The sequence below is a fragment of the Frieseomelitta varia genome, unplaced genomic scaffold (genome assembly GCF_011392965.1).
Source record: "Frieseomelitta varia isolate USP_RPSP 00005682 unplaced genomic scaffold, Fvar_1.2 scaffold_406, whole genome shotgun sequence".
NCBI lineage: Eukaryota > Metazoa > Arthropoda > Insecta > Hymenoptera > Apidae > Frieseomelitta > Frieseomelitta varia.
Window position 1 is genome coordinate 1 of NW_025110153.1, and position 15,167 is coordinate 15,167.

Genomic DNA, 15,167 nt, shown 5'->3' on the forward strand with positions numbered 1-15,167 from the left:
CAAATTACATGTAAATAATCATCTTGTTCTTTGACCTGTGAACCTATGTACGATCGTTAAAAAAAAAAAAAAAAAAAAACAAAGAAATTTAATAATTAAAATTAAAAGTTTGAAAACTTTTAAAGAGAGAAAGAAAGAGAGAGAATGAATAAATAAAAAACTGGAATCTGTTTTGTGCGAGATACTGTTAGCTATTTTAATACCATGTCAAGGAGTTAATTACGTACGCTCGTATTCAAGATCGTTCTTCGTTTCCCGTTGGGTGATCGTGTATCTATAAAACTGGGACGCTGTTTCAATTCCCACGTGAAATTCCTTGCATTTAATCGAGAGCCTTCTATCCACCTTACCTCGATAACGATTTCTTTCGTCACGATCGCGATTATTAGTTTCTCACTGGTCATTAAATTCAACTAACCATTATCGTTCCCCCCTTTATCGGATCGACACCGAATAAAATCAGAACAAAGTTTATTCCGGTAGGAATTTCTACATTTTACAGAGAATTCATATTGATCAATATTAGAATTTCAAGATAACGAGAATTTTAAGACACGTTACGATTTCAAAGTTTGTTTCTCCGAGGTGATAGCTTTTACACGCTCTGCAACGCTCTCTGTGTTTCACTCTGGGTTTTTTTTATTAGTTTTATGTTAATTAAGTTATAATTAATTCTCTTACGTCAAAGTTGTCGATCTTTGTAAAAAATGTTTCTATATTGAGTGACGGAGTCGCGGTGAATATCGATAATAATATCCTTTTTTTCCTTGAAATGATATACTGAGAGCTGAGCTTCTTAGTTTCACAAGTGACTCGAGTGCCTATTTCTTAATTAATATTATGAAATTGGACTTTTGCGTAAGTGGTTCGCAAGAAATTAAGAATAATAGGGAAATAAAGTAAAGAAAAAGATGAACTACATTTAACATTTAATTAATTCCTACTTTTTCTAATAACATAACTGTCTTAATAATAGTAAGTTCTTAACGTAACATTTTTTCTGTTAGACGTTTAATCTTCTTTTCTAATTAACTTCCAAACATCATTTTCTAATTTAATTCAAATCCCCACTGCTCTCATATTCCCTGTCGCAAATAATCAATTCAAGCTTCCCGATTAATATCCAAAGATTATTTGCCAACCCAAATTATTTCCAATTTAATTCAAATTTTTACAAATCAAATCTCCCAATATTCTTTTATCGGTTTGCTTTCCCTTTCATTGGAGCTTGCGAAAATGTGATTTAAAAAAAACTGAAAGTTCCAATTAAAAGATTCCGTAACTTTTTCAATACCTGGCTACGCCGTTTTCATAGCATTCCAATTTTGCTCGCAAAGTCTGTCCGTTCGTAAAAAACGTATTCGAAAGCAGCTTAACAGGGATGTCAAACAAGACCATAAACGAAAGTGGTTTGGTTCTCGCTACCATACGGAGCCAAATATCGCGAAGGAACGCGGACCGGCAGCGGATCAAAGATCGAAAGAAAGAAAAAAAAAAAAGAAAAGAAAACAGATGAATTAAATTGCGCAGGTAGAGAGTCTGTGGTATGCGAGAAAAACGAGCATTTTGACCGAGGAAACGAAGGCCAAGTATAATTCGATGCAAATGCACCAGGGAGGCATCGACAGGACGGTACCAACCTCGAAAACATAGTGAATTGGACACGCACGAAAATGTCCTACAACTCGAACACACGGGTGAAAAGGTAAGTGATTGATTTAAGTATGAAAAGGGCGTGTGTGATCGATAAACAGCGGCACCGTAACATTTTCGACAGGTCCCCTGTATGTCTTTTTCCTTTTTTTCTTTCAAGAACAGTTCCTTATTTAATTGTGACCTTGACGAGCCTGGATGATGAAATTGATCAACTCCATTTTTCTTTTTGCATTTTCTTAACTTACTGCAGTTAATATCTGTTGACTATATTGTTTTATTTCAATATTAATATTAAAATATTATTTTATTTTGAATTAAACATCATACTTATTTTATTTTAATATATTCAATTATGAATAATTCTGAATATACTCCTGGTGAATTTTCAGTTCTTTGAGCACGCTGAAAATTGTACGTGATGTTAATAATTAATTCTGATCACGTACGATATGATGTGAATAATTAATACTAATATGTTACAATTATTATGAATAATTAATTGTGATTACATGTGATTATACGCGATATTTTTTCTCTGTGTTCATAATTATAAATGGAATTGATTAATAATGACTTTTGAACGAGTTCCATTTTTGTTTATTATACATATACGTAAAAGTATGAATTTCCATAAATATAATGAAATTACATAATTTGAAATTTGATAAGAATTTTTGACAGGGACTTGAGAATTATATTCTAAAATATTTCTTTGGAGATTTTCTAATAATCGTTCTAGTTTTAATTAATTCATTATGAATCAACGTATCTTGGAACGTGCAATATTCAAGAAAGTTCAAATCTTTTATACCGAACGAAGAAGATTAACCGAACGAGAAGGTTTCCATAATTCTAACTACATGTTAACCGCAGCGAATTACGAATCTTAAGAACGAAAGTAACTTCGCAGTAAAACCCAACACGGAAATTCCTTATCATTTTCCTTTGCGGAAATTCCTTCTAAACCTTGTAGTTATCAGGTCGCAGATTTCTGCGCAAACTCACATTTCTAGAAATATAATTAAAAAAACAAGAACCTTGCTAGAACTACAATTAAAAGAAAAAAAAATAGAAAATTATTTCTCGTATAAAATATATTAAAAAAACACAACATTCTGAATATATTGTACATTCGGTTCTTCACTCTTCGCATTACGCGCAATTTCACGTGCTTAAAAATATATCCTCTATAAATAGATAACAATCGGCAGTTTGCTCGTTACAAATAAATCCCAGGTGAGTAAAAAAAAAAAAGAAAAAATCGAGGAATCGTAAAATATTTATAGACAACGTAAAGACGTAGGGTTACGTGTGTGTTCAATATCGCACAGAGAGAGAGAGTACAAAATCTAGTATAAAGCGCGAACCGTGTGGACAAACCGCGTCAGAAAAGAAAAACGTTTCAGGACGACGTTTCGACGAACGATGACGATGTTGAGCATCGCCGAGGCTACGTCGAACAAACGTAATGGCACGAGCATAGACGAGGACGTGGCAATTTTACCAGGATTCAATGTCACCACGACAGCGAGCGGCGCTAGCAAGACGAGTCACTTCGAGACAGACTTGCATGGGAATGTTAACATTCTTCTCGGCGGGTGAGTAGCCGGCCTTTCGATACGCGATATTCAATATCGACTGTTCGGGTTCAATCGCCGACGCACGATCTCTGCCAACACGACTCTCTCCACGGCCTTCTTCGTCGTCGTTCGAGGGAAATTTAACACGTGTCTTCGATTTATTCGAGCGGTTGTTACATCCGGAGGGGGGAGGGCTGAGAATCTTGTACCAGAAAATTTCTTCTTTTTTTTTTTTTAAATTTCCCGGGACGAAGTTGCGAAAGATATTTCTATAGAAAAATATTCCACTTTTTAGGGAATTGGGTTGAATAATAATAAAAGTTTGTATATAATTATAAATAATATATACAATAATATTATAATATAATATTATATTAGTATAATATATTATATATAATTATAAATAATATTATAATAGTATAATATTATATATAATTATAAATAATATTATAATAATATAATAGTATAATATAATATTATATATAATTATATATAAATAATATAAATAATATAATATATTATATATAATTATAAATAATAATATAATAATATAATAATTATTATGTATAATAATAAATAATATATATAACAATATTATAATATATAAAAAATATATAATTATAAATAAATAATATATTACATATAATTATAACTTTATCCATAAAAATAATACTATAAAATTCTGATAAATTTCTGCTACTGAGAATTTGAAATCTCAGGAATTTCAAAGAGATTGAGATTTTCCACTATGTGCAAAGATGGAATTTATTTTATTTAGTTTGCTATGGAATTCGATTATGAAATGTTCGACGAACATTTTTGCATATCCCTGTGACATTATTGCGAGGAATTTAGTTTCAAGATCGTGGAATATTTATTCTATAATATTATGAAGAATTTAAACACTGTTCGTCTATGAAAAAAAATTTATTTCGTACTTCCTTTTTAATGGAATTTATCTTCAATACGTTTCTCAGTTTGTGGAATTCGATTTTGAATTTATCGAAAAATATTTTCGTACGGTAATATTGGAAAGTAATATTCGATTCTAAGATTTTGGAATATTTATTCGATAATAAATATTGTGAAAAATTCAGTGAATATCTTTCTGTAGAATGTCTTCTGAATATTTTTCCACCGAATTCTGATAAATTTATCGTCAAAAAACTTTGTGAGATACTGCAGCGATGTTAGAAAGAACTTCCAATATTGCAAGATTATTATTTTCTAATATTCTGGGGAAGAGTATCGTGAGAAGTTTAGTCGAGCAATATAAAAAAATTTAGTTCCCAAATTCTAGCCATTTATTTTGCAATAATTTAGCAACCTAATTCCAAAGTCGAAAAAATTCTCTACTATATAAATTGCTGGGAAATTTTCAACACTTTTCCACTTGGAATATTTCTCACGCAACTACAAAAAGAGAACGTTATCATTACGAATTTTATTTCTAAACGTTCTGAATTTATCTCGAACGAAATTGCAAAGGAATTATCTCCAATGTTGCTACAGATTCCCGACAAACTCTCATCGCTAGACAGATACTTCATTTCGAATTATACTTATTCGCGCGACTCTGGAAAAATTCGTTTCGGCTGTCTCTCTCAACAAACAAACCCCGCCTCGCGTGTTGAAATCATTTCTTCAATATTTTCCGATCCTGTTATTAATAGCAACGCGTTTCAGTGCGAGTTGAGCTACTTGTATTTTTCAACAGCTTCATTAATTCATCGATAAGCGTTACGCCAACAACGAACGACGTAAATTTTACTTTAAATTTTAAATGAATGTTCGTACGTTGAATTAAACAGACAGAGAGAGAGAGAGAGAGAGAGAGAGAGAGAGAGAGAGAGAGAATGAGAAAGAAAGAAATTTCACGTGCGTTCGTAATTTTTAAATCGTTGGGAATTAATCACTCGGCGGCGCCTCTCTGCTTAATTAAAACCCGCGGAAACTTTCGTGCGGCTCCCCCGCGGCAGAGCAAAGAAAAGATAACATCCGGTAAGCATGATGGTCTAGCCTCCTTTCTATGTTATAGAACCGTATTTACTGAGTAAACCACTAGACCAGTGTTTCTCAAACTCGATTAGCATAAGGAGCGAGGCTTCGCCGTCTTCTTCAGCTTCTCGCGCTTCGTAGCCACGAGTAACTTCCCGAAAGGAGAAAATACCACCGAGTTTTGGTACAAAGCTCTCGCGTTTTTAAAAATCTTTCATTAAATATCCTCGTGGCACTCGACGAAGGGGACATCTTAAACATTCGATCAATTTTATCAAAATCTGAAAACAATGGAAAAATTCTCTTAACCAATTTGGACAGTTGTGTGAGTTTTTTTTTTTTTTTTTTTTTGAGAGGAGTTGAAATCTATTTTTAACAAAATTTGCGTGAAAATACAATAGGTTTGGTTACACGTTAAAAAGATGCATTTAAAATATATTTCGATATCAAATTTTAGTCAATTTAAAAAAAAAAAAAAATAGCTGAATTTAAATGTTTAAAAATGTTGAATTTTGAATCGAACGTAATTTACACGCATAATACTTATACTCAAGTTATTTCAATCGTTGCGAACAAAAGGACCTGATGTGGAATTGTAGTGAAAGAGCAAATTGTGAATAACGCCACGATAAAGAAACTAAAAACCAATGTCTACAACTATTTACAATAAGAGAGACAAGAACATGCGGACTTTAAAAAAAAAATTTGCCAAACTTAAAAGTGCAACGTCGAAACTCGATGAACTTCCTTAAAATTTAGCTAGTTTAAGTGTTTAAAGCTGAATTCGACTCGTTCTAATCATCACGATGAAAGAGTTCAATATAAAACCATCACAAAGAGAGAGAGAGAGAGAAAGAAACCCACTCGAATCGTCAAAGGATTTACCAAACCATCTCCACGAAAATCGTGAAGAAAAGCGCGTTCTTAATCTTAATTTTCCCGTGTACGATTTGAATCCTGAAACGACCACACGCAGTTACAACCAGTTACTGGTAAACTCATAAAGAGGAACGGTTCGCAAGAGGAAGTGGGTCCGTCACCGTAATAATTGCAGGAACAACAGCATTACGGTAACAGCGATCTTTCAATACGCAGTCGTCGTATCGTGAACCGCGATTCGCCGACGATGCTCGCGGCCGCAGAAATCGCCTCGACGAACCGTGAAATCGCAGGCCAGTCCTTTTATCCGCGTGAAACGACTCCCCGAGAGAGCGGATACTCTCGCTTCACGCTCGCCGCCATTACCCGCTCAAGTTTCTAACTTTCAGAACCGTCAAAGCCATTAAGGACAGTTTGAGGACGAACGAGAGCGATTATCGCAAGAACAATCTCGCCAAGTTTAACATTAGCGGATATTAGACACGCGCGTTTTCTACCTTGCTCGCGCTGCTTTTTATTCGAGTTGGATCAATTCAGCGAACGAGTTACTTTCACTTATTCTTCAACGAGCAATTCCCTCGCCGGCGCACAGTTGGCCATTATTCGAATCAAATTTTATTCGTCTAATATTTCGAATAAAATTCTATTCGAAATATTTACCGAAACAACGCAAAGAAAAAGAGTTTTCTCGCAATTTTTTCATTTGCAACGATAACCAACTTGCCTAAAGCAAAGAAATTAACCGACAAAATGTTCGAACGAAAATTTGTACCAATTGTACTAAAAGCAAATTTATTAAATAAAGTAAAATTGTGAAGAAAGGACTCCTGACTCTTTTTCTTTACATTTATTTCAGTAAATATTTCGAATAAAATTTTATTCGAAGATATTTATTTGAAATATTGTACGAATGAAATGTGTGCTTGAATAAGCTTAGTTAAAGTAAAATCGTTGTTCGTAAATAACGAATAATTCTTCCCCGAATAAAATCGTTATTCGTTATTTACGAATAAATTTCGACAGATTTATTCGTCATTCGTTGTTCGAGTAAAATATGCTCAACTCTGGCGTGCCGTGATTTCGAAGGGTGTTTTTTTGCCTGTGACAGTATAAAGAGTGGTGATTGGTAATCTTTTCATCGAAAAGAACGAATGATTGGTTCGCGAGGAAGAGACTTGATTGGAGAGCAAGCTGTGAGCTTAAAATGTTTTATTTCAATCCTTTGCGATTATTTATAATAATTTTCGTACCCGGTGGTTCGAATTAATTTTCATTAAACGAGCAGTGACAAATTCTCCAACTTTTAACCTGCAATGGGATTTATCTTTCACGTAATGAAATATTGTATAAAAATTATATTTTGTACCGTGCTCGTATGGTATCTTTCGAGAACACATGTATCGCAAAATAATTGACGTCTCCGAGAACATTTCAAACAAACTTTGCTCTTCGTGTCTCTTCACAGTGATGTATTACACGTTAATGGGATGATGATTTTCAACGTCTATCGCATTTTCATATAAACCAACCGCTTTAAACGCGTAAAGCGTTTATTATAAATTTTTAAAGTTTATTATAAGTCAGAAGGGAATCAGTGCAGCATTTCCCATAGCAACTAAGCAACAAAGACACAAAACGAACACACATCGGCAGACATAATTTACATTTCACTCGGCTCAACTGTTCATGATGTTATGTTGGTTGTTACCTGTCACAGCACTGCCAGCTGTAATTAATTTTCATCCTCTAACTGTAACAAATAGACTGACATCTGCGCGAAAAAAAAAAAACATTTCTGTCGCACGTTACAACACCTAAATATCATGCGCGAAAAGAAAAAAAAAAAACATTTCTGTCGCACGTTGCTCTCTGAACTTTATTTCATATATTTTTGAATATTGCGATACTCGTGTGTATTTTGTAGATTTCTTTCGCACTCTCATTTCCCAACAGACGCAACGTATGTTTGTAACTCGCAGTTTAATGACGAGTCATAATTTTGCTCGGCTAAATAATTCCACTTTCCACTACGAAGATAATTAATTCGCAATGATTCGCCTTCTACTTTAACATTTGGATCTCTAACGATTCTACATATTTTTGCATCTTTTAAATTTAAATTTTCTACAAACGATTTTCTACACTAACAGGTGAAGTAATAATTTTCCTTTTCGTGAGCAAACAAAATTCTCGTTACAAGAAACTGAGCTGAAATATAACTCGTGATTATTGAATGTCGTATTAGTTTGTGATACTGTAATTAACTTGTGATAGCTGGCTGAACATTTCGTGAAATATTTCTTGTTAAATTTGTTGAAATATATAGAAAATGAATGTCATTTTCATTTTTATAAATTTAAACAGAATTTCTAAACTACCAAATACTAAAATACTAATAATATAATATAATATAATATAATATAATATAATATAATATAATATAATATAATATAATATAATATAATAAATATTATAATATAATATAATGATACTTCTTAAATACTAAAATTTCTACCAGCCTCAAGATCAATTCGTATGTGCCCCACGTGTTTTTTGAATATTATCTGCCTGCATTATCTACCCTCGTTTCTGGGTAAACTTAAATTTTCGTAAAATCTCTGTTACTGAAGCCTTTGTTGCAGAGTTATTAATTGTACTCGCGACAAAACTCCGCCCTACGTCTACGAATCTTGTCTAAAATCGATAAATGAACGATAATGACGATGTGATGGGAAAACGAGCACCAGCCGCCAGGTGGAAAAGATTGACGCGTGATAAATATACCGTGTCTATGTATATTCCTCTCCTCGACTATGGTTTAACGCTGTTCCAACTCTAGCGGCACGGGCGCTCTCTCTGTTTTCTTCTGCAGGGCGATGCTCAGCGGCGTGATTATGGTCGTCCTACTGATGTGCTACTGCTGTCACAAGAGCATCCGGAAGAACCGACCGCAAGAGTACCCGCAATACTGGAGGACCGAACCAGACGTGCACAGCCTCGAGGTCTTCACCACGGAAGCACACGCTGCTGTGAGTAATTTCTCTCTTTCTCTCTCTCTCTCTCTGTCTCTCTCTCTTGCACAATGACTCCCATTAATATTCAGACAACAAATATCCGAACTGTTAGAATTTTTAGAAACCAAGTTCGTTATATTTTAAAACTTGAAAATTCTCTGCCCCTTCATTTCTTATCGTGAGAATTGTAAAAGTATTAAATAACATTTATAACATTAATAATATGTTCATCGTAGAAATATTCCGAAATACAAATTAAGAGACGCGAAATTAGAAAATCTGTCTTAGAGGACAGTTAGAGTAGAAGTTGAGATTTTATTTTATCGAGTCGAGTTGACTTTGCTGACGACTTCTAAGAATTTCGATAAGTTTGACTAATTGAGAAAATTACGTGAAAAGAAGAAGAGTCACGTTTTTTTTTTCTTTTTTTCCTTTTTCGCAGAGCGTGTCTTTCGCAGTTTTGACTCATCGACGATTTCTAAAATTAAACACGGCTGAACTCGTGAAAATTTCATTTAGAAATTTCGTTCCCGTGGACACTATGGAGGAAATTATTCATTATTCTACTTGTCAATCGAATCAGTAATTTCATTTCAGAGATTCGCTCTTACGAAATTTCATTTCCCGAAGAAATTGCCAGCGTCGCTGTTAATGAATCGAAAGTTTCATTCTACTTTCAATCTACCTTCGTGAAATTTTATTTTACCTCGCGAAGGAAATCAGAAACTTCGTAGACGAATCAGGAGAACTTCGTAGAAAGTAGAAATTGTCGATGCAACGAAATCAAATTTTATCGACGACTTTGCGATTCTGCCAATTTCACAAAGAAACCTCTTTCATGACAGAGATAACATGATTTATCGCTTTCTCAGCTCACGATCAAAAATTGCAACTCGAGGAAATGAAATGACATTTTCCGTTTCCTCGAAACTGTCCGATTTCAAGGATTGTCGAGCTAAAAAAGGAAAAGAAAAAACCGACGATTCGTAAAAGACGAAAGATGCGACTTCCTGCAGTCTCGTTCCATTTATGTCTTTCATTCGACTCCGAGCCGAGTCGAGTCGAGGACAACTACTAACGACATGAATTCAGGGAAACTGGAAGCTAGATGTTAATTCAGCGCGTAACACTCCGGTCTGAAGAAAACAATCCGACTCGGGGCAAATAATATCGGTGACCAAGTCACACAGCCACACCGGTCAACAATAAGCAAGATGCCACTTTGTGAAAATGGCGGTCTTGAGTTTCCAGCGCATATTAACGCAAAGTATATAGCGCGCACGTTATCGAGCACGTCGCTGCTCGTTACGATCCTTGTTCACGAACGTGGTGGTGCACTTAAACGGCACGTGAGGTTCGGTTACGTAAGGTTCAGTTAAAATAGCACACCGGCGAACGCCGAACTTTCCTACGGTCCGATCCGATCTGAATTTACGGCTGAATTTAGGTGGCGGCCGATTTCTGCACGACGCCGTTTCCGTGAAACGAAATGGCAGCTTATCCGGTAGCTGTTTCCAACTAGAGATCGAGGTTGAAATCGGTGAAACACGATCGGAAAACACCCGTTCTCGAATGAAAACGCCATCAACCCCGTTAACGTTAATCTCGCCTGAGCCGCGAGACGAACGTGATTACGCGCGATGATTATGCTTATGACTGGCCAATCGCGCGGTACTATCAATTGCGGTGAAATCGTTTGCGGTTGACCTGGCTGAGCTAACGCTCGATCCTATCGATCGAGAATCTTCGTTTCACGCTTCGCTCGCCTTTCGTCTGTTACGTTGTTTCAATTGAACGAGAATGATCACGGTGGTAAAAATTTCGGTTCGAGATTTGTAACCTCTCTCGACACTCCGATAGCTACTAGAATTTTTGTGCAATTTTGTAATTTTATACAAGTAGATTTGAACTTATATGGAGATTTTTTTTGACACGTAGGATAATTTGTGATCTCTCGATACTTAGCTTAACTTGGCAGCCAATAGACTGCGGATTTTTGTGCAATTTTGTCATTTTATAAATAGGTTGAAAGAAATGGATTTTTGTGCAATTTTGTAATTTTATACAGGTAGATTTGAAGAAACTTACATAGAGATTTTTTTTGGCACGTAGGATAATTTGTGATCTCACGACACTTAACTTGGCAGCCAATAGACTGTGGATTTTTGTGCAATTTTGTCATTTTATAAATAGGTTGAAAGAAATGGATTTTTGTGCAATTTTGTAATTTTATACAAGTAGATTTGAAGAAATGGAACTTACATAGAGATTTTTTTTTTTTTTTTTTGGCACGTAGGATAATTTGTGATCTCTCGACACTTGGCAGCGAATAGACTGCGGATCTTCGATGAAAATACAAAATTTCATTTCTCAATGATAAAAATAATCGCCGAGCTCGAGAGATACTGAAATTTTCAAGGGATACTTCGAGCTGAATAAATACAGATTCTATCTGGTAAAGAAATTTAATTTGAAACCACATATTTAAATTCTAGAAAAACGATTGCAAGAAAAAATTTCATTTTTAACAGAGTTGTTCACGTTTGAGGAGAAAGATTGAAAACGAGGGAAAATTGTGATAAATATACATTTCTGTGATATTTAACCAAGTTCCTCCTATCTGATTAATACTAATATTTAATTTTTTTAACGTATATCAATTTAGATGATTCGCAAAAATACTCATTGATAAAAAATCTTCCATCAGAACAAAAGTTGCATTGCAGAGATTAATTATTCCTGTGTCGATTATATAACCTTCAATTGTTCACTGTTAGCCATCTGGACATTAATTGCCTACAGCACAGACGCTAATTAGCATCCGTATCGTATGATTATTTCATTCGAATCGCAGACCATATTCTAACAAAAAAAAAAAAACAACGCTCGCTCGACTTTGATTCTGTTCCAATTTATTTCTGTTCCAACATTTCTTTTACTTGCATTTTAGATTAAAGCAAACTTATAAACAGTACGGTACATTGAAGCGAGATTTTAGACAAGAATGAAACACAACCTAAGAAATTATTAATTTCCTAATTATAATTATATAGCTATGTATGAATATCTGCAGTCTACTAATGATATGATCTAACATTTCCTTTGAATAAACATTCTACTAAATCATCTTATTCAGTATATTTTACATAGTTCTATTAAACAAGATATATATTAAATATATTAAACAAATATGTAAAAATAAATATAAATATATTTAATGTATTTAATTTTCTATTTAATATATTTAACTTCCTCCATCTAGATTCTAATTTTCAAGTTACACGAACATCCGTAATTTATTGAATAAACTGAACTTGCTCTGGCAACTGATTGCGGACCATAACGAGCGGCCAAAACCGTATATTTACAATAATTTGTCGTTTTCTCTTTGAACTCGTCGGTATGATAACGCTGGATCGAAGTTATTGACAAGTAATAATAAATTTATTTAGTTTTGCCTGGATTATACCTAAATATACTTAGAACTGAGGAAATATTGTAATTTTGAGACAAAAGATTTTCATTCCAGCGCAAGATACTATTTCTACATTGCCTACAATCTAATATTTCGTACGACTAAAACTATCGTTCAACTTCTCATCGCACCATAAAAAAAAAAAAAAGAAACACATGAAAGCCTCTTTCAATACGAATATTTTTCATTGCAGTGCTGCGAGAGACAATCGGCCAGCGAAGGGAACCAAGACGAGAGCACGTACGGCGCGCTTTCGTGCCCGGTGACACCGAACTCCGGTCCTGGACCACCTCCAACCTACGACAGCCTGATCTTCGACTCGAGGAGTTTGCCCAGTTCCATCGACAAGAAGCCCGAGGGCGTGGAAACGCCAGGGACCATAATTCCTTCCATGGTGTCCACGTTGCTCGGCCTGAGCGCCGCGGTGAGACGGACGGAACGCAACGAGGTCGCGGAACAAGAAATCTCCGACGAAGGATTGCCTTCCTACGAGGCCGCTTTGAAGCTGGACGCGAACGGCTACGTCTAAAACGAACCGACTGTTGGATTCCGCGGAAAAGGAACGACACTTGTAATTTTAAGAAGATTTCAGTCGCAACGACTTGGTCAGGGATGACGTTACAACGTCTCAAGTTTGCTTGAAAGAAAAAGAGTGTTCTTCTCCTCTCAGCACATATCTTTCTATTCTTATTTGTGGCGAATTAAAATCTCCCTAGGGGAGAACAGAACCAACTACTGGAATTTGCTCTATGAACGAGTGTTCGTTGGTCACTCTCGAGGAGAACTTGTTACTGACTCAGTGTTGGTACTGTTGGCTTAATATTGTCAGGCTTGGTCGGTCATCCAACCGAGCGGCACGGCTTCGATCTCGAAGAATTTTACCGGATATGCAAGTTTCGACGAGAAAGTTAACTCTCCGAGTGAGAGAGGACAGAGTGATTAGACACGGTGACTTGCAGCAGAACAGTTTGGGAATGATTAGAACACTGTAGGTCTCTGCGCTTCTCTGATTTCGAGGGGAAGCTCGCTTGATTCTTATTCCGGGATGTTTCGAAAAAGACTTTCGAAGAATTTAATTAAATCGAGAGTAAAGAGACTGGGAGGCAATCGGAACGAAGCAAGTTGGATCCATTGGTTTCTCGAATTCTGTCTAGCTGCCTTTGGCAAAAGGCCTACAATCTTTTGTCGTAGTGTTGGAAAGAAGCTTTCTCGATGGATGAAACAGTAACTCGGCGTCGATCATGTGCAAGTTAAAATTTGCAAACAGACAACGAACGAATCGTCCTTGTTTTCAATTTTGAAAAGAAACTCGTACACGAGAAGTCGAATTTATCGACCATCTCTATAGATGAGAAGAATCAGGAACAGAGCAATCTAGAAGAGAGAATAATCTAGATTTTTCTTTTAGAAAGATCCCCGACATTTGCTTTCGATCTTGGTAGAAGCTCGTTTGAATTTATCGACCATCTCTATAGATGAGAAGAATCAGGAACAGAGCAATCTAGAAGGGAGAATAATCTAGATTTTTCTTTTAGAAAGATCCCCGACATTTGCTTTCGACCTTGGTAGAAGCTCGTTTGAAGAATGAGAGTGTAACTCGAGAAGCATCGCATGATGAGAGAGAATTCTTATTCTGGAACTGTATGTACATACGTGTTGAAAAGGTGAGAAATTAACGAGGAGCCAGGATCGAGGAGTTCCGACATATCTGTTTGCAAGGAAGACAGTCGTTCTTTCTTTCGATTTTTAAAGAACGAATTTGTGAACGATGTGAGAAACTGTGACGGCGAGAGAATATCGAATGAAGAAAGCATTTAATATAGCATGTCTTTTGATTGAATTTCTGGAAAATGTGAAATTAACGAAAAGCGTGAAGATTGAATGAGTCGAGGTCAGTACAAACGTGCGTTCAAACTTATTAAAAGAGGGAAACAGTTAATATGGAGGAAGAACAGTTAGTATCGAAGCAAACAAGAGAAGCATGCGTAGATGTTTGATCTACTGATTGGATTTATGGAGAAGGAGAAAAACCTCTAGGGCTGAGTGATACGAAATTTTCTGAAAGGAAGATCGCATCTTTTGTTATTTAAAAAGAAGCTTACTTCGAAGAAGATAGATAGGAAGGTTGGACCACGTTGAACTTCTGGTCGAACTTCTGTAAAACTTCTGGTCGAACTTTTACGAAAAAAACGAAAAGTAAGGAGAGAGTTTGAGCAAGAGTGTTTGAAATTGTTTGAAAGAAGTACAAGAGGAAGAATGACTAAAAGAAGTGCACGAGTTATTCGATTGTTAAAACTGAAACTGCAAGATTCAATCTGTGAATTATCACGGCTAGAAAAAGGTTGATTAGGCTTCGTCGAATCGAACATTGAGTCTTGGGGATTCAGAAATGTCAAACATGTTTCAGAGAATATATCCGTAATATCTAATATCATTTAATATTATATAGAAATTCGAATTTTCACAGATTTTTCATGTAACGTGTGAACCTGCCTGAATCTAATAAATACGAAAAGAAAAAACAAGGTATAATGCATAAGTAATTGCAAAATTACATGTGCTGTG

The 15,167-nt window shown here is 35.3% G+C and overlaps 1 protein-coding gene across 1 annotated transcript; it reads left to right on the forward strand.

Moving 5' to 3' along the window:
- The first annotated feature begins 1,298 nt into the window (after positions 1 to 1,298).
- Positions 1,299 to 15,156, forward strand: LOC122531624. The gene is made up of 4 exons (XM_043659673.1): positions 1,299 to 1,705; positions 3,063 to 3,254; positions 8,986 to 9,142; positions 12,796 to 15,156. Exons 1-4 carry the CDS (start codon positions 1,674 to 1,676, stop codon positions 13,129 to 13,131), a joined length of 717 nt encoding a protein of 238 aa, XP_043515608.1. The 5' UTR covers positions 1,299 to 1,673; the 3' UTR covers positions 13,132 to 15,156.
- Positions 15,157 to 15,167: the final 11 nt, after the last annotated feature.